This window comes from Lagenorhynchus albirostris, chromosome 20 (genome assembly GCF_949774975.1).
Source record: "Lagenorhynchus albirostris chromosome 20, mLagAlb1.1, whole genome shotgun sequence".
NCBI classification, from domain to species: Eukaryota; Metazoa; Chordata; class Mammalia; order Artiodactyla; family Delphinidae; genus Lagenorhynchus; species Lagenorhynchus albirostris.
Genome location: NC_083114.1, coordinates 11,601,115 through 11,620,578, shown reverse-complemented (window position 1 = coordinate 11,620,578; position 19,464 = coordinate 11,601,115). Strand labels below are relative to the sequence as shown.

The window sequence follows — 19,464 nt, the reverse complement described above, 5'->3', positions numbered from 1 at the left end:
TACAATTTTACCTCATTTTATTTATATGGAAATATTACAGAAAATGCAAATATCAATATTTGAAAAATACATTCCATTACACGGACTCCAAAGAAACAATGCTGCTAAGCGCCATGGTCCTATATGATGCTCTCGCCCCACACTGAGCACCACCCGGAATGGCTTGGAAGCCAAGGTGATCAACCCAAATGTGTGCCTGCAGTTTTGGCCCAGCCCTCCCCCTGGGTATAGCACACAGGTATGTCATGGTAACAGCCAACTCCACACATGTGCCAAAAAAGGACATTAAGTCATTAAGCTGAACAGGCTGCCAACTCCAGACTCCCTAGCTACAGAAAACCAATGTCGTCGGTTGTAACAGGTTAATATATTACTTATGCCACACAAAAAAGTAACAGTACAGGCAATGATCTTCCAAAGAAAATCTTTAAGGCATCTATGATGACTTCTGGAAATTTAATAAGTGTTTAGTCAAATAATCAGCTCTTCACTAAATTACTTCCACAAAATGAGAATGTGGCTTCCAAACGCTTTAGAAAGTTATTTGTCCTCAGCTTCCTCCTCTCCCCAGAGGGGCTGGGGAGCTTTGGTGCTTCAGATTAGGAGGGGCTGGTCTTGCCAGCCCCATGCCCAGTTCTCCTGGGCCTGGGCCCGAGGGAAGCAGTCCCAGGTCCTGGAAGAAAGCTTGTTTCAGGAGCTCTCTCTCAGTCTCAACCTGCAAGCTCCACGCGGGGCTGTCATGGAAGTGTTACATTTACTTGCTCATGCTACTGTCACCTGGGTAGATCTGAAAGTTAGTTTGCCTTTCAGATCTAAGCATTACATAGTTCAATAGGGGTTTTTCTCCAGATTAAAAAGAAACCTAGATGGAGATCAAGGTTTTCCCCTGTCCCAAGGCTTTTCCTCCACTTCATGCCTACAGATAAGATTAGCACAATACCGTTCAATACAACAAGTGGGAGACATGAACCGGGAGTGGTGGTGAACCCACAAGCACGCTGAGTTCCATGCAGGGACCCCATTCAGGGAGAGGAGAGAGGAAAGCTGAACAGGGCGGTCACAAATAACTCAGGGCTCTGAGGTAGAGGACTAGTGGTCACGTGGACCCCACTCCTGGAGAGAATATGGCAGGTGAACTGAACAATCTAATCCAGCCTCGACTAAGTTGGTAACTAGGGTTGACAATGCACAGGCAACAAACTCCAAACAGAACACATATTCTAATACATCATTCAGTGAGACACCACTAAAAGATAACTGAAAGTTAATAAGTCCTAAGTGTAGGCACTTAAGTTTGTGGGAAATTCCTGTGTTCGAGGATCATAGCAAGTTAGTTTTAGCCATTCCATTTATATATATAGCACATGGTTTGTACCTTCATCTTTAAAAAAAAAAAGAAAGGACTGTAAAGAACACACTGTATCATAAATCTGGTGATGAGCATGAGGCAGTTAAAAAGCTAATTCAGCATAAAATGTTGACTGATTCAGCAAATTATATTTCAATAAAGTTTATTCTTCCTGCTCTACTCAGTCACAGTTGGCAACTTTCTGAATGATTAAAATTGAGTTTTTTCTATTAGTATGTAAGCTATGGATTAAAATGTAACAAGAACAGCCAGGCAGTTCTAGAGTCAAGTCTGACGGCCTGGAGAGCACAAAGGGGACTGAGAGCACGTCAAGTCCCCCCAGGTCAGCCACCACTCAAGGATCCTGAGACACAGCCCTGCAAGCATCAGCACGGCAGGGAGAGCCTAAGACTGTGGAAAGGTGCTTTTTCTAGATCTACAAGATCTACCTGAAGCCAATGCAGAACTCACAAAATGTTCCCCCAACTTGTGGCAGCTAAGTACCATTGCTATCCCTGGACTCTGTGAAGAAAAAGAAGCTTGACTCAACAATTTCAAACATGATTTCAAGATTCTTAAGTGAAATTAGAGTGTTATTGAAATTGGTATAGTAGGGCAGGGGCAGGACAATCAATCTCATCCCTGATTGAATTTCCGTCCTGCTCTCTCTACCATGAACATTAAAAGAACAGGTATAAAAGTACCAACTACCTCAATTCATATCTGAAGCATAATTATCTTACTTTCCAATTAAAGAATCAAGCCACCTAACTAAGGCCTACTTCCTCAGGCCCTGTTCAGGCAACAGAAAATGGAAACTGACCACATGCTTCACGTGGTCAGGTGTTTGCCAAGACTAGCTGTTTTCCTATAAAAATTCTATATGAAATATGTCACAGACTTTTGGGGACAGGAGAACTCTTCTAATTAATTTTTTCTTTGAAACATTGTGCACAAGCTCATATTAACATAGAAAGCATATATATCTTATAAATCCACAGAAATGTTAAAAAAAAACGTAGCACTCTGGTTTATCAGCTCATTTTACACACATATTTAGGCAGTAGGATGTATAAATCTACAGCAACATGGAGGACATACCATTATCCAAACAAAACAACAGGCTGCTGCAAAAAAAAATATATTTAGTCCCTTTTACACATATATTCATACTTCATTAATACAAAAAAATGTAGTGGTTAAATGTCTGAAAAAAACAGTATGTATGATTGAGATTGTTAATCTCTGAGTATAGCTGTACAACACATATTGTTCATCTCAGAGTTTTGTTTTGTTTTGTTTTTAAAGCAGTGGTAGAAGTTTCTCTTTAAATGTGCATTTTTTAAAAAAACTGGCCAAACCTTCAAAAGAAAAGAAGTTTAACACTTCAGGATTAATGCAGTACTAGCAGCGACTAAGGCCTGGTAGGCTCTGGGGGCCTCATTCAGCACACGAGCGAGCCTTCCAAGATGGGGTCACACACACTTGGCCAGGGCCTTTGGCTGTTGGCTCTTATGGGGCAAGGACCTGGGACCTGGGACGGACAGCACTCACAACATAACTGCAAAGGTTTCAGCAAGAAGCACTCGTGTCAAGGAGATGGGACCTGCCAGCCTGAGGCTGGAGAGTCCCCTTCCCCTCACTTGGCCCGTGTCACTCTCCTGCTCCACATGACACTCCGCAGGAGTTTTCCCTTTAAGACTTAGTGTGAGCTGAGGTCCAGTCAAAGCCAATCATTAGAATCACTGATGCATGGATGCGTGAGGGTATTTTTGAATATGGATTTTTAAATTGGAATCACCAATAATGCAGCTATATAAAAAGTGCAGCACAATAAAAGTGCATTTTCTCCACCACTGCCTAGTGGCAGGTGACTGAGGACTCCATAGACAGGACACAGTAAGATGAGAGAACAAGACGGCTGCTAGGAGGTGTCAAGCTGCCACACCGCAATCCTGACACCCGAGTAGCATGAATACTGGTAAAGCTTTCAGTTGTTAAGGCCACAATTTTTCAGCTCTCATCTTTGAACCCTGCTTAGAAATATTTCACCTTTTTTAAAGGGGTAGTTCACTAAAAATACAGCTTAGCTTTTCCCAAAAAAAAAAAAAAGAGAGAGCGAGATTTCAGGGCAAGAGGATCCTATTACCTTTATGAAAACACTGTGCAGAAAAGTCCACAGCCACTTACCCTAGAGTAAAGCCAGCTCTTGTCGTGCAGCCAGATGCCAGCTTCCTACGGTTAGGCTCTGCCTAGGAAGTCCACCCAGTCAGGAAGACTTCATGAATGCTCTGAGATGGACACTAAGCTACTGGAAGGGAAAATGGTTTTCAAAGCATCCTTGTACATTGCTAGCAGAATGGGGTCTAATTCCTATCACATTTACCACTTAGGCTAAAAGACCTGGTCCAATTAGTGAGACGTCTAGTGACCTTGATCATAGTCTGATAAACTGACAATCACACAGAATTATTTGAGATGGGATCTGTCACACCACGGTCCTTAATTGCTCCAGTCTATTGCCGCAAGAACACAACTGCCAGCTCCTGCTCTGGGGGGTGGGGGGTGGGGGGGTCAGGCTGGTGAGCAGAGCCGCTGCTGGGGATGCAACCGAGGATGTGGCCTGGACCTTCCCGGGGGCTCACTAAGAGACCCCACCCAAAGTCAGTACATCAAAGCAAATGTTGCAAACTCGCACAGGCTTGTTCAGATCAAACTTTATAATAGGAATCTCCTTGGTCGAGCATTTATGGCAAAGAAGACGTCCGCAGTGACGACTGTGGGAAGCAAAGAAAGGAAGTGTGAGAGGGGTTCTCGAGAGCAGACTGCCGCCCGGCACGCGAGCACAGCACGGCAGTGCCCCATCGGACAAGCAAGCCCATGCCTGGCACTCTGAGGCCAGCTCTGCCCCTCGCCAGCCAAATCATACCAACGCATGTATAATTTATAGTACATGACAACAAAATTCTAGCCAATAATTACGTTAAAGTGATCCTGGAGAAGCCTCTTTCTTTAAAGCTCAAGAAAGGCTCAGCAAGAGCCAAAGAAGCGTCTCCCTGTAATGGGAACAGCTCCTCAGTTCTCAGGACAGTGGCCTGTGCTCAGGCTGGGAAGCACACGTCCTGGGAGCGCAGTGATCAACTCAGCTTCACTGCAAGCAGGAAGCCTGGCTAAGACGACAGGAGGCCTGACAGGCCACCTAGCACTGTGAACCCCAGCATTCAGCAGGAAAGCCATCAGTCTGAGTGCCCGCTGGCCTCTGTACATCACTAGAAGTGTGCAGGGTCCCGTCACCTCATTGCTCCGTGTGGTCAAGTGTTGCCCAGGAGAGTACAGGGCCCTGGCAAGTTCATAGTTTACCATGGGAAAAGGCAGCAGCAATGGTATAGCAGAAATCCCCTTATTCCTCTGGCAAGTGATTGGTGGGGGGTGGGCGGGGACAGTCTTACCAGTGATGTTTGCGAGTTGTGACTCCAAACTTGGCAGTACACTCATAGCAATTGGAGCCGTCACACCACGGAGGCTCCTTGGACAGCATATCTGCAACACAGCACAAGACTAGTTCCTGTCAGATACCGACTGTGCCCAGCCAGACCTGGGGCTCAGAAGTAGCAGGGAAATGGCCCAGTAAATAAAGCAACACGTCGCAGAGGGACGTGAAGGATAAGAAAGCAACATACAGGCACGCTTCCTTTTATTGCGCTTTGCAGATATCGTACTTTTTACAAATTGAAGGTTTGTGGCAACCCTGCATTGAGCAAGTCTAGCAGTGCCATTTTTCCAAGAGCATTTTCTTACTTCATGTCTCTGTCACACTTTGGTAATTCTCAAAAATTTCAAACTTTTTCATTATTATTATATTTGTTATGATGATCTGTGATCAGTGATCTTTGATGTTACTATTTTATTTTGGCATTTTTTAACAATGAAGTATTTTTCAATTGAGGTATATACATTGATTTTTGGACAGTGCCACTGCATACGCAATAAACTACAGTACAATGTAAATAGAACTTTTATATGCGCTGGGAAGCCAAAAAAATTTGTGTGACTTAGTTTATTGCAATATTCACTTTATTGTGGTGGTCGGGAACTGACCGAGGTCTGTCTATATTCTAAGTAGGTCAGGGAAAGTGGCACACAGGAAAATATGGAGAACCATTGTCTGCCAGGCAGACGGGGGTAGGAAGGAAACAGTCTTAAGGCAGTGAAACAGCACAGTGTCTGTGGGGGAAACACATGCAGTCAGGGATGGTATGGCAGGGAGAGGGCAGACCAACAGCTGGAAAGACTGGCAGGGGCCCCATGGTAAGGGGAACAGGGATGGAGGGACCAGACAAGAGCAATGAAGGGGGCAGAATCCGTCAGGTCTGGTGACTGAACACAAGTCGGGGGTGAGAGGGAGGCAGGGAGCAGGAAGGAGACAAAGGTGATTCCCAGGTTTCTGGACAGAGTCACTGAGTCTGAGGTGGGACCACTGGCAGGGAAGAGACATCAGAGAGAAGCAGAGCAGCAGAGGAGTTCAGTTTTGAGTCTGTGGAAGCTGTGGGGCATTCGGTTGGAAGTTACCAGTGTAGGTGACAGCAGCAACCACTAGCATTTCTCTAACCACATGCCGGCACTGCTTTGAGTGCTCCATGCAGAGAAGGAGACCGAGCTCACGGGGAGGAATCAATCGTCACCAAGCACCTTCCACATGCCAGCACTGCAGATGGTGTGGGCTCCTGATCTGAGCTCCTAAAAGGTTGACCAAGAGCACGGCAGAGAGTAGACTAGCTATAGCAACACCACACTTTGGTGCTGGCTCTGCTACAAACCAGCTTTGTGACCTTGGGCAAGTCACCTACATCAAGATCACACAGCTACTAAGTATGTCTGAGCTCGTTTCTCTGCACATACCATGGGGCTAAGAACCCCGTTCCACCTGCACTGTGGGTGATGACAGCACAGTGGCACTTGAGACATTCTGAGTCTTTCTGCTACTTCAATGGGGACAAGTAAAGACTTGCAATATGACATTCATCAAGCGTGAAGCTCTCCTCGCCACAAAAGGAACACAGAGGAGGAAGTCAGTGGGGCTGAACCAGAAGGCAATTCTGAAGGACGCAGAGAAGTGGCATCAGCTGAAGGACAAAGGGTGTGCAGACACGCAGTCGGGAACCGTGGGAAGGGGGAATGCCTGGAGCTGTCAGGTTTCTGGTGGGATCTGGGGAAATGGGAAACTGACGGGAGCCCCAAAGCGGGACACCCAATAAACCAGATTTCCAAAAGTGACCCTCCCACTGCTGCTCAAAGGCCCTGCATGGCATTCACAAAGGCCTAAACCATATGGTGCCTGGAAAACTGCTGGTTCAGATCGTGAAGCAAGTCATTATGAGATTTCAAGGTCACCAGTACATCCAGATAATCAACACCGTCACTGTGCCTGCACTGGAAGGGCAGCAAGTGGGCCACTCACCTAAGAGTCTAAACAGCAGCTGCTTGGTGGCAACCTGGTAGTTGAAGATGTTGACCCCTTGGTTGTTGTTCACCCCCAGGCGAGCACCCGAGCGGACAACGGCACGGCACAAGTTGGCGTTCCCTTTCATGTATGCCAAGAGCAGCACTGGAAACAAAACCACAGGCAGGGCTACTTCCCACCGCCGAGGGCAGGACAGAACCCTGGCAGGACACGTGTTGGCAAAGTCCCCACTGACACACAAGGGCCTTGGGGCTCTCGTGACAGCTCCGCAGAGGATCTGCAGCATCTTGCAGCCAAGGACCCGGCCACGAGCCAGGGGGTCCAGAGCAGCTCCAGCTCCAGAGACACACTCCTGCCCATTCAGAGCTCTGGCCACAAGAGCACTGAGGAGGGGTCACACACTGAAGGGAAAATATACCATTGTTTCAGCTGCCTTCCTCTGGCATAAAACACTGGGGGGTGGGGGACAAAGCTCTTTTCACACGATGTACCTAACTCTGAAGACTCGTGAGGTGTGTACACACGGAGAAAACAATAGATTAGTGCGGTAAACCTGCGCCAGAAAGTTCTTCTACCCCGTGGAGCCTCTCTCCTATGCAGGAGCAGGCCTGGTGGGCGCCCGGGCTCTGGCCAGGCCACCCTGCTGGCCCTCCCTACTGGGGCAGGAAGCACCTGCCTGCCTGTTCACCTGCTCCTGGACAACGGTGCTCACTGCAGTAGGCTCTGGGTCCAGCAGCTCACGCCCAGGGCTGACTCCTCTGAAACTCAGGCTCACCACTGCTGGCTTAAAAAACATGTTCATGAATCAAGGCCGAGAACTGATGACAAAATATTTGGTCCCATGCTAAGGTCTGGGACACCCTTTGGTGACTGCATTGCTGCCAAAGGCCATGAGGTTCTGTCTGGCAATGATGGCAAATGAATGGGAATACAGCAGCAGCAAAGAGCTCAGAGAGCCCTGGGCTAGGGAGAAAGAGATTTGGGTTTCATCTTTGTTTCCTTACTTGAAAAATGGGGACACATTATACGCACTGCTTACCTTATAAGGTTGTTGCGAGTATTCAACAAGAAAACGAATGCAAAAGTCCATCAAAAACACTATGAAAGCTACACAAATTAACACAGTGATTGTGGGTGGCTAGAGCACTACCATGACAGAGGCCTGTTTACTAAACCCCTCAATTAGACATCAGCCCTCATCTGTATATAACATGCCACTTTTTCAAAACACATAAATACGCACTGTAGCACATTTCCTCCTTCTGAAGCACCTGTGAGGTGGCTGTATTTCCTCTCTCTCTTGGGATCTGGAAGCTTGGGTAGGGATCTAGTTGACTGGATACGAGGTAGATGAGGGCAATAAAAACAGGTGGGCAGGCCTGTCCGGACGTGGATATGGCTTTGGAGCACTAGCCCCACTTCAGATGTGCTTGTGCCTAAAATCAGACACTGCCAAATTCCAAGTCAGGAATCGGTAACAGGTTCTCACAGAGCCCAGCCCACTGGGCTGAATGTCCTTAAGTAACGGCATGGGTGTCTTGTTTTTCGGCATGGGCTCTTATTTTTCTAGGAAGCAAGGAACACCAGTGAGACAGGACAGACAAAAATCTTATTACATACCTGTGTTTCCTTCTGCATCTGGTTTATCCAGAGGATACTCAGGCATGCACTCTAAGAAGAGATCAAAGATGGCTGCTGCATTCTCCTTGCCATATTGTCCCAAAATGTGCAGTGGCGACTGGCCTCTGATAAAACAAGTTGGAAAAGTTAGGGATCTATCTGACACAGCCATCATGCACAAGAGAAATGGGGTTTTCAGAACTCTGTGATGCTGGATAAATCTAAAGGACACAATAATCATAAAAGTTTTCCTAAAAAGTATTTTCAGAAAGAAGAATTCCAGGGTACTAAAGGCTGGTCAAGGGCCCTAGTGGACAGTTCTGCAGCATGCCCCTGGGGCTAATACAAGGTGCCCGTGACCACCAGCTCGGGGCAGGCCAGGGGACGTGGAACTCTGGCCTCTGCTCTGAACCACACACACTCACCGTAGATTAAAGGCTTCAGCATCCACAGTGCACTCTGTCAGGAGGACCCGGATGTTGTTGAGCCGGCCATGCATGACAGCGAGATGAAGAGCTGAGGAGGAAACTCTCTTACAGTGCAAGTCCAGAAGCACAGAGAGAAAATCTCGACTCCTCCTCACCCTCACAAACCTCCCTCTAAATGGGACTCGGCCAGAGCAGCCACTGTCCACTCACAGAACCATCCTTTCCATGCTTCACCATCCCCAAGAATGAGTCCTAAATGCAACCTAAGATTCACTTTCTGCCTCTGCCGTTATCCAAAGATGAGATTCAATGGTTTCACAAGAAGCCATTTAGGCCTCCAGAGTTACCACTCACATCAGGAGGTTGCTCAGGCCCTGGTCAGGAGCAGGGTGCATGCCTGGCTCAGAGCATTTCCTGTCACAGCACTGCCCCTGTAAGAGCCAACCTCTGGGAAGGGGAGCAGACCCAAGGGGGCAGTGCCCCTCCAACCCTAGAAGGGAGGGACTGCTCGAGGCACTCAGCACTGCACACGGGGAATGACTGGAAGTTACCATTATTTCCATTCTCATCCACAGCAGCAAAGTCCACTCCATTCTCCAAGAGGACTGAGCAAATGGTGGGCAGGTCCTGCTGGGCAGCAAGATGGAGGGCCGTCTGGCGGTGCTTGGTTAATTCATTCACTTTGGCTCCTGCAAGAAGCTGTTGAAGTTGATTACATGATCAGCCGTTCTACCACAACCAACCAAGGTCCTGTGTAAGGGACCAAGCCTGCCTATCTCCTGGCATCCACAGAGTCTGCCCTGCTGGCAAAGCTGGGAGCAAACTCCTGGTGAGGCACAGGCCAGCAAAACCTATCCCAAGGGCAAACTGGCAATTATCAAAATGTTTAAAAAGCCATTCCCTAGGACAGAGAAATTCTAAGACTTCAGTATATTAAACTACACAGGACTGCAGTGCACTATATAAGGATGTCCACTGCGTGTAACAGTAAAACCAGACTGCAGAAAAGATTTAGTTACAGAAATTATAAAACATACAAACAATAGCACTGGGAGCCACTAAGATGTTAAAAATTTATGGCTTAACATGAAAGGATATATATGCTATAGTAAGTTTAAAAAAAAGGCAAGTTAGGCCTCTCTTGCTTTCTGAGATGGCCCGAACTCTGTCTGTGGAGTGTGTTTCTCTCTAAATAAATCCACTACTTACCTATCAAAAAAACAAAACATAAAAATAAAAAAATAGGGCTTCCCTGGTGGCGCAGTGGTTGAGAGTACGCCTGCTGATGCAGGCGACACGGGTTCGTGCCCCGGTCCAGGAAGATCCCACGTGCCGCGGAGCGGCTGGGCCCGTGAGCCATGGCCGCTGAGCCTGCGCGTCCGGAGCCTGTGCTCCGCAACGGGAGAGGCCATAACAGTGAGAGGCCCGTGCTTACCATAAATAAATAAATAAATAAATAAATAAATAAATAAAATTTAAATTTAAAAAGGCACGTTAGAAGACAGGAAGATAGTGTGATTCCATTTGGTGAGACAGAGATAAGAGAACTATATATACACACACAAACATACACAAACTGTGAAGGTGTTTAAAAGCATACATGCCAAACTCAGGGAAGAGTCAGGAGTGAAAGGGAGTTACTAACTGCTTTATATCCTTACGTGCTTTAAGGGATATAAATAAATCCACAGTAAAAATGTACTTTTTAAAATTAGTTTTTTAAAAGAAAGAAAGTAACACAAAGAATTACAGAATCAAAGGCAGGAAGGTCCTTTAAATAGTGTCTTATATATTCATTTAGTATCTGAAGTTCATTCATCATCCACTTCCTAATAAAGTTTCAAAGACAGCTGCTGGTAACAGAACAGAACCTCTACTTTGCAGTCAAAGCCCAATTTGCCTCTCCTGAGGTCTGCAGCCATCTTTGCTTCCTTTGTCTGTGTGTGCAGGCACCCTGCCTCTGGGAAAATCTAGGCAGTGATCAGCTTCTCTGGTTCTGACCCTGACTTCCAAGTCCCAGCCCCCCAGACCTCTGGGTGCCTGGTCAAATCATAGGTCCAAATAGGACATGCCATAGAGGGGTATTCATGGTCGTGAGTGCTGTGCTAGGGTCATCGCTAACCCTAACCTTTCTCAGTGGAGAAAGGCACTGTTTCAGTGTGAATAGGTTCCAACATTAAGCTATACCGATTCATAGACAAAGGACTACATGGCCATTGTTTGGAAGATCAGCTGTTTCTAGGTACTCCAATCACCTGCAAGATCAAGGCTTAGTAAAACAGAGGCATGACCTTGAGGAAGGGGCCCTGACCCTCAAAACACCTAGGTTCCTAGGGTGGCAGGCAGACTGACACACACGGGGCGCAACTCCCTATTCACGTCTGCCTCCTTCACTGCTCCCCACATCCAGTCTGCACCCGGCATCTGTCAGACCCACCTCCTCATCACTGTCCAGTCCATCCTTCCCTGTGGTTGCCTCCCCTAGGCCTCTTCTCTGCTGACACTGCCCCCACACCCTCACACCCCACCCCCAAGGCAGATGCTCTCTCAGCTCCAACACATGTCAAGTCATAAAGATTTTCCTAAAAAGAATTCTTCAAAAACAAAAATGGCAGGGCACCAAAGGCTGGGCAAGTGCTCGAGCGGTCAGTTCCGATGGGAGGCAGCAGCAAGCGGCAGCTCTGTAAGCCAGCCAGGTGACGTGGAGGCCTGGTCTTGGCTCTGGACCACGCTCTCAGCTCAAACACTCTACTACTGAAAGGATGAAGGCCGCTCACAGTTCTTGGTTTGAAATATGAGACCCCATGACCTGGCTTCTATCTCTCTCTCCAACCACATCTCCTTCTACTCTCTGCTCAAATTTCAACCAAACTTTGCCACTTGAAAAACCACATGCATTTTCCAGTCTCCACATCTTTGCTCAGACCCTTCCCCTGCCTGGGTGGCATTAAGTTGTCCTGGAAAAGACAGGCTTTGGGGTCAAAAAGAAATGGCCAAATTCCCAGCTATACTCCTAACTAGTTGATTTTCCTTCCTTCCTTCCTTCCTCCCTCCCTCCCTCCCTCCCTTCCTTCCTTCCTTTGGTCCTTCCTCCCTCCCTCCCTCCTTCCCTTCCTCCCTCCTTCCTTCCCTCCCTCCCTCCCTTCTTTCTTTCTTATTTATCTATCTATCTATCTATCCATTCATTCATCCATTGCTGCATGTAGGCTTTCTCTAGTTGTGGCAAGTGGGGGCTTCTCATTGCAGTGGCTTCTCTTGTTGCGGAGCACGGGCTCTAGGTGCGTGGGCTTCAGTAACTGTAGCACGCAGGCTTCAGTAGTTGTGGCTCGCAGGCTCTAGAGCACAGGCTCAGTAGTTGTGACACACGGGCTTAGTTGCTCCGCAGCATGTGGGATCTTCCCGGACCAGGGATCGAACCCATGTCCCCCTGCAATGGCAGGTGGATTCTTGACCACTGCGCCACCGGGGAAGTCCACTGATATTCTTGAGGGAAGAAAATTCTTTGAGATTAAATTTTCTCCTTTGTAAAATGTAAAACATTTCCTACATCCCTCTGAGTAGTTTTGAGAATTAAGATGCAGTAAGCTCCCTGACATCAGTACTGGTGATAAGTTTTTTAGATCTGACACCAAAAGCAAATGCAACAAAAGCAAAAATAAAAAACTGGGACTACAAACTAAAAAGCTTCTGCACAGCAAAGGAGAAACAATCCAATTAAAAATGGGCAAAGGATCTAAATACATATTTTTCCACAGAAGACATACAGATAGCCAACAGGTACATGAAAAGATGCTCTACATTACTAATCATCAGGGAAATGTAAATCAAAACCACAATGAGAGGGACTTCCCTGGTGGTCCAGTGGGTAAGACTCCGAGCTCCCAACGCGGGGGGCCCGGGTTCGATCCCTGGTCTGGGAACTAGATCCCGCATGCATGCTGCAACTAAGAAGTCCACATGCTGCAACCAAAAAAAAAAAAAAAGATCCCACACGCCACAAGGAAAATCCCACATGCCACAAGGAAGATCCCACATGCGGCAGCTAAGACCCAACGCAGCCAAAATAAACAAATAAATAAATAATAAACAAACATTTTTTAAAAGCCCATGAGATATCACCTCACACCTGTTAGAATGGTTATTATGAGTAACAAGTGTTGGCAAGGATGTGGAGAAAAGGGAAGCCTCGTGCATTGCTGGTGGGAATGTAAACTGGTGTAGCCACTAAGGAAAAAAGTATGAAGGTTCCTCAAAAAATTCAACATACATCTACCATACGACCTAATAATTCCACTTCTGGGCATTTTTCCAAAATAAACCCCCACTAATTCAAAAAGATACATGCACCCATGTTTAATTGCAGCATTATTTTCAGCAGCCAAGATATGGAAGCAACCTAAGTATCTGTGACGGAGGGATGGATAAAGAGCTGTGTTATGTATATACAATGAACACTATTCAGCCGTAAAAAGGAATGGAATCTTTTGCAGCAACATGGCTGGACCTTGAGGGCATTATGCTAAGTGAAATAAGTCAGAAAGAGAAAGACAAATACCGTATGACCTCACATGTGGAGTTTACAAAACAGACAACAAAAAACCCCCAAGCTCACAGATTCAGAGAATAGACTAGTGGTTGCCAGAGGCAGGGGTGAGGGCTGGGCAAAATGGGTAAAGGGGGTCAAAAGGCACAAACTTCCAGTTACAAAATAAGTAAGTCACGGGGGTGTGATACACAGCATGGTGACTACAGTGAATAAACTGTGGTGTATATCCGAGAGTTGCTAAGAGAGTAAATTTAAAAATCCTCATCACAGGAAAAAAATTTGTTGTAACTACATATGGTGACAGATGTTAACGAGACTCGAGTTGATCATTTTGCAAAATATACAAATACCAAATCAATGTTGTATACCTGAAGCCAACTTAATGTTGTTTGTCAATTATACCTCCAAAAACGATTTTAAAACTCATGAAAACAAGAGAGTGGGGGGGAAGGGGGGAGGGGGGAGGGAGGGGTGGGGAGAGGGAGAGTGTGCGCGCACTCGCTGGAAAGCACCAGCTGAGCGCCTGACACAGAGCCGGCGGTCAACGGAAGTGACCTCCCTTCCCTTGATGCTCCCACCCTGCCACCGCCACCCACACGCCGCCTTCCCTCGTGGCCTCACTCCAGCATCTGTCTGCCCACTGGGCACTCAGGACACACTGCCCACAGACACACCTGCTTTCCTCAGTGTACCGGCTACCTCCCCAAATTCCTGCTGGCCTTTCACAATACCTGGCCAAACACCTGTGATGAGAGTCCGCACACACTCTACAACATGCTTTGTCCACACGTTTCATGCGATAATGTTTCAGCGACACTTACCAAATTGCGGACAATAATCTCTGAGCCTGCTTGGACAGCAAGGTGCAAAGGGGTCAACTTGGAAGCATCCTGGACTCTGGAATTCACGTTAGCCTGGACGCTGATCAGGAAGAGCACACTTTCGATATCAGAGTTCTGAACTGCCACGTGAAGAAAATTCCGGCCCTTGTTATCCACCTAAGGCAACAAGTGGGAACCAAAATATTAGTGGGCTCCCCCTGCAAGAGGGCCTCCTGAGCACCTGCGAGCTGCACTGACCACTGGAAGGGCCACGGTGTAGTCCTCCCTCAGCTCCAGAAGCTCCCTCCCAAGAACCAACACTCAATGTCGCACTACACCCCACGCCCCACACCCACCATAGACCCACACTGCGTATTTATGCGTGTGACCACATGTGCGTGGTCAGAAAAAGGGAGCTAACCCAAGCTGCCCCGGCATCCTCCTGAAGCAGGAGTGGACTTGGAAGGCCAAGAAGGAGACAACCTGAAGGACAGGGAAAGAAAAGCACCAGAATACTGGGATGCATGGGGAAAGGCAATGGTGGACAGCGGCTTTGGGTGTTTCCTGCTTTGGCTAAAACAAGCACCCAGAATTCTAAAAACCACAGCTGCAATGCCAGCCTGACCCTTGAGCAGCCAAACAAACCTTCAGAAATTTCCAGAAAGTCTCTTCTTTCACTGAGCTACAGGATAATAATACATGTTGGGGGAGGTCGCCAACGGTATGTCATAGACTTTGCACCACTGATGTAAAGCAGACAGAAGCCCACTCACATCAAACCACACAGGACACTACAACTACCAGACCTGCCATATCAGTGTGAGGGCTCAGGAGGAAGTGAGGGAGACACACATGCTACACACACACCATATTCCGTCTCACACACACACCCCAACATATCTGCAAAGGACTTCGATCAACAGCACCGGCTTCATGCTAGATGGGGAGGAAATGTGAAATGACTATCTCCATTCATGAATATTTTACCCCATGTGAGCAAGAGTGAGGTCAACACCTACTCGATCAGTCACACTCAGGCAAATACTGAAGAAAAGGGATGTACGGAAGCCTGAAATACAAAGCAAAAGTCTCCACCCGTGTTAGTACTTTTGTTCAGGTCCCAAGTTTCCAATTTACCTTCATAAATGGCTACTCATAAATCTTGGCGTAAATAGACAAATAAAGTGCTGGATGGAGATTCAAGTGTCTGAGAACTGACTTCACAAACCCATCCCAGCTCCCGCCTTAAATCAGTTGCCTCTGTCCTTTCCCGCCCAGTCTGATGTTGCAGGTCAACAGCTCACCATCCACAATAAGGACAACTGAGCCTGCTAAGCTGAATGCTGACAGCTCCTCTAAAACCCAACATGACACCAAAAGCTCAAGTTCAATTTAACCCTTTTAAGACATTCATTACTAGGGCAAGTAAACCACCCAGCAAAAGCAAAGAATGCCCTCAGTTGTACAAGCACAGAATTCCTGTCCCTGGGCCCAGCCTCCGCCAGCTCCCTTCCACACATGGCACCAGCAGGTGGCTGGCATGCAGGGCAGAGCAGGCACATTCCATCCAGCACTGACAGGACATCTGAATGGCCAAAATTTAAGGGGAGTACAAATGTCTTTAACGAGAAGAGCCCTGTTTAGTTGGTGACACATGTTTAGTGCTTGGGGCGCCATGGAGAATGTTGGGTGCCGGTCACTCACCTGCTCAGCAGCCCCGGACTCTCGTTTCAGGATGGCCTCGGCTGCCTTGTTGTTCTTGTAGGTCATGGCACAGGCAAAGGGGGTCAGGCCCTGCCTGTCTCGGACATTCAAGTGGATGTCAGGGTGGGAAATCAGCAGCTGAATGATGACGCCGTGTTGGTTGCTGATGGCCACATGGACAGGCGTTCTTCCTTCTGCATCCTGTGGGGACAAGGCACAGATTTCAATGTCCAAGCAAAGATAAAACCCAGGAAAAATACGAAGGGGAATAACCTCTAAACAGAATTCAGTTCTGAGAATCAATACTGCCACTCTGTATTTGAAATCAGTTTTTCAAGAGGCCAAACACAGAGATGACTGACAGCCACTCCCCGTTACCTCCACGCTCCAGTGACCAGGGGCACAAACACATTTGGTTTAGAAAAGCTGTGATATGGGCTTTCCTGGTGGTGAAGTGGTTGGGAATCCGCCTGCCAATGCAGGACACACAGGTTCGAGCCCTGGTCCGGGAAGATCCCACATGCCGCAGAGCAACTAAGCCCGCGTGCTACAACTACTGAGCCTGCGCTCTAGAGCCCGCGGGCCACAACTACTGAAGCCCACGCACCTAGAGCCCGTGCTCCGCAACAAGAGAAGCCACCACGAGAAGCCCGCGCACTGCAACGAAGAGTAGCCCCCGCTCGCCGCAACTATTTTATAAATAAAATAAATAAATTTATAAAAAAAAAAAAAGCTGCAGTCACCCTCACCTCTAAGTTAAACCACTACTTATCTGGCTGCAGGGCCAGATAAATCTTTTCTGTTTTTGGCCGCACAGTGCGGCACATGGGATCTTAGTTCCCCAACCAGGGATCGAACCCGTCCCCTGTATTAGAAGAACCTTAACCACTGGACAGCCAGGGAAGTCCGCTACACAAATCTTTACAGGCTAGAACGTTGAAAAGCATCAAGGAACGTAACTCAGGGATGCCCTATTGAGCTACTGGAACATTTTCCTAAACACAGTACTCAGCTTGGGATAGGAACAAATTCTCAATGGAAATCTGTAAAAAATGTGGACAGGAGGCAAAGAAAAGTTGATTGAACGAACCTTCCTCACTTTGTAGAAAGGACAAAGGCAAAGAGACGAAATCATTAAAATCATTAAAACTACTAGACAGGCTACATGACCCAAGAGACAGTCACTTTGTGTGTCCGTCCCTTAGGCCCATTCATGGAAAAGCAGAGGCCCGAGACCAGAGACTCTGCAAGGTCCCTGGCCATAAGAGGTGATTTCCCTGATTCTGGGGTTACCATCCATCTTCCTGGAAAAGAGATACTCTCCTTACCTGTGCATTTACATTGGCACCAAACTCCAGAAGACACTGTATCGTCTCTTCCAGCCCCCAGGAGGCTGCCAAATGCAAGGGGGTCTGCCCATCTCTGGCCTCTTCCTCTCCTTCTCCATTAGCACCAGGTTGTCTGGGACTATTCACATCGCAGCCACTGAAAGGAAGGGGAAGTAAAAGGAACGCATGCTTCCACCGAGCCTGAAGGCATGCTAACAGGTGTAAAGCAGCAGCCTCATCCAACCCAACAGAAAGGCTGCCACCACCAGGGACTGCAGTCCTTGCTTCTTGGCCTCAAATACGGGTGTGTGTGTCCTGCTCCCACAGATTTTTTTTCTTTTATTTTTGGCCACGCCACGCGTCTTGCAGGATCTTAGTTCCCCGACAAGGGATGGAACCCGGGCCCCTGCACTGGAAGCGCAGAGTCCTAACCACTGGACTGCTAGGGAATTCCCTTGCTTCCCTAGATTCTTTGGCAATTGCCCCGGGGGCAACCTGGGTATCAGAACGCTTAAAAACTCCCCCAGGGGACCTGCATGCATTTAAAGTTTGAGAATTACTGCTCTAAAGCTTTCCTGAATAACCTCAGCTCCCACACCTCCTGTACTCTGAGGCCGTGGAGGCTGGCATGACTCAGGCACCTTGGTGGAGTCCTGCAGAGGCCATTCGGTCTCCTCCACCCCAGCCTCCCGGTCTCACTGTGTGAACTGGTCTGATGTGACTACAGGGACCTATATGGCTCCCAAAGCAGGAAGCTGGCTTAGCTTTTAGATTCTTTGATCTGGGCACATAAGCCCCTCTCCCTGACTGACTTGATGTGACAGAACAATGACCCTCTCTAGCCTTCATTACAAAGGTCAAGCTAGCTACAGGCAGGTCAAGACTATAGTTGGAGTAAATGAGAAAAGGGCCAGTTTGCGATACGCTGAATAAGATCTGGAGGGATACTCAGGCCTCTCAGACCTGCGAATAAGAAAGCAGGCGGTAGACTCGTCGTTTCCATCAATGGCTCTGTGCAGCAGGGTCTGAAGGCACCCACTAGGTCCTGGGCCCCAGCACGTGGCGTCACAGCCATGTCTGACCTGCAGGAAAACACAGGTCACTCACAAGCACTGCCAAGCAAAGGTAAACACGTTTATTACCATCTGTGAGCCCTACGCACATCATTAGACCCAGTTTTCAGGCGAGACACAGTAGATAGTTAACTGAGATTTAGTTTAATCTGTACCATTCATTAGTTTTACAAACACTGATTAAAATCTGCTCGGTGCAAGTTTTTGCACTAGGTCCTGCGGGAGGGGTTTGAGAAATAGAAGGAAGATATGTTTGATTAGTGCCCTCTAGAGCTGTGTCCTAGAAGGGACAGAAAACACACACAAATGCCTGCATACACACACACGAGCCCCCCAGTAACACACACCTGTAAACAGCAGGTAATCTCAAGAACAGTTGGGTAAAACCCCCAGGTTTAAAATGCCTTTATGTCACATTTCAGGCCCTTCAGAAAACTAAATGAGCTTCTGGGGCTACCTCCACTTTTGGAGCCTGTCTTCTGAATAAGGGGGACAAACCTGAGATTTGAGAACTTATCACTGTGGTAACAGTGAGGACATCCCACAGCCAGTTAAGCCACCACCAGAGCAGACGCCTGAGGAAATGCCTCAGCTCTCTTGCTTCTTGGTAGTTTTCTTGATAAAGACACCCTACGAAAAGGTGTTGGCCAAGGCTACGTTGAACCCGCAAGCTTCTTTAACATGACCTTTGACTGCTTGTCCTTGACCCAATCTGTTACTTGGTAGATCTCATGCTCCTTATGATTGCTACGGAGGCCCCAAATCCATCTCTGACACAAAATATCCCCATGTGTAAACGGAGCTGAAGTTGAGCTTGTCTCACCAGAGTGGATGCGATGTCCTCCAGATTATCTGCCAGCGCAAGCCACAGTGGGGGGTTCCCCTTCTCATCTGGCACAGACATGTCAGCTCCTCGGGTGCATATGGCATCCACGACAAGGGGAAGCTGATTTCTGATGGCCAGCTGAAGAGCTGTCTCCCCATCCTGAGTCCTGCTGGGACATGGACACCAAAACCAATGTTTGTATCTGGGGCCAAATGGTTAAAGCGTGCCCTTCTGGGCATCCTAGAGGCCAGAGTCCACTGTATCCCTTAAACACACTTCACCCACATTCACTAATATTCTTTCAGAGAA

General features: G+C 47.7%; 1 protein-coding gene across 4 annotated transcripts in view; it reads right to left on the bottom strand.

Annotated features, from left to right (window-relative positions):
- Positions 1-19,464, bottom strand: part of ANKFY1 (ankyrin repeat and FYVE domain containing 1) — a 79,257-nt gene that overhangs the window by 1,770 nt on the left and 58,023 nt on the right. For 2 of the 4 annotated variants that reach the window (XM_060133669.1, XM_060133672.1), the window contains 11 exons: positions 19,153-19,321; positions 18,220-18,338; positions 17,257-17,413; positions 15,929-16,129; positions 14,225-14,401; positions 9,409-9,556; positions 8,855-8,945; positions 8,430-8,554; positions 6,807-6,953; positions 4,798-4,888; positions 1-4,125 (listed from right to left, as the gene is read on the bottom strand). In XM_060133669.1, the coding sequence (XP_059989652.1) occupies positions 3,993-4,125; positions 4,798-4,888; positions 6,807-6,953; positions 8,430-8,554; positions 8,855-8,945; positions 9,409-9,556; positions 14,225-14,401; positions 15,929-16,129; positions 17,257-17,413; positions 18,220-18,338; positions 19,153-19,321 (1,558 nt within the window). In that variant the 3' untranslated portion in view covers positions 1-3,992. Of the gene's footprint in view, positions 4,126-4,797; positions 4,889-5,404; positions 6,086-6,806; positions 6,954-8,429; positions 8,555-8,854; positions 8,946-9,408; positions 9,557-14,224; positions 14,402-15,928; positions 16,130-17,256; positions 17,414-18,219; positions 18,339-19,152; positions 19,322-19,464 lie in introns of those variants that run through there. The other 2 variants (XM_060133670.1, XM_060133671.1) reach the window with 2 other exon arrangements.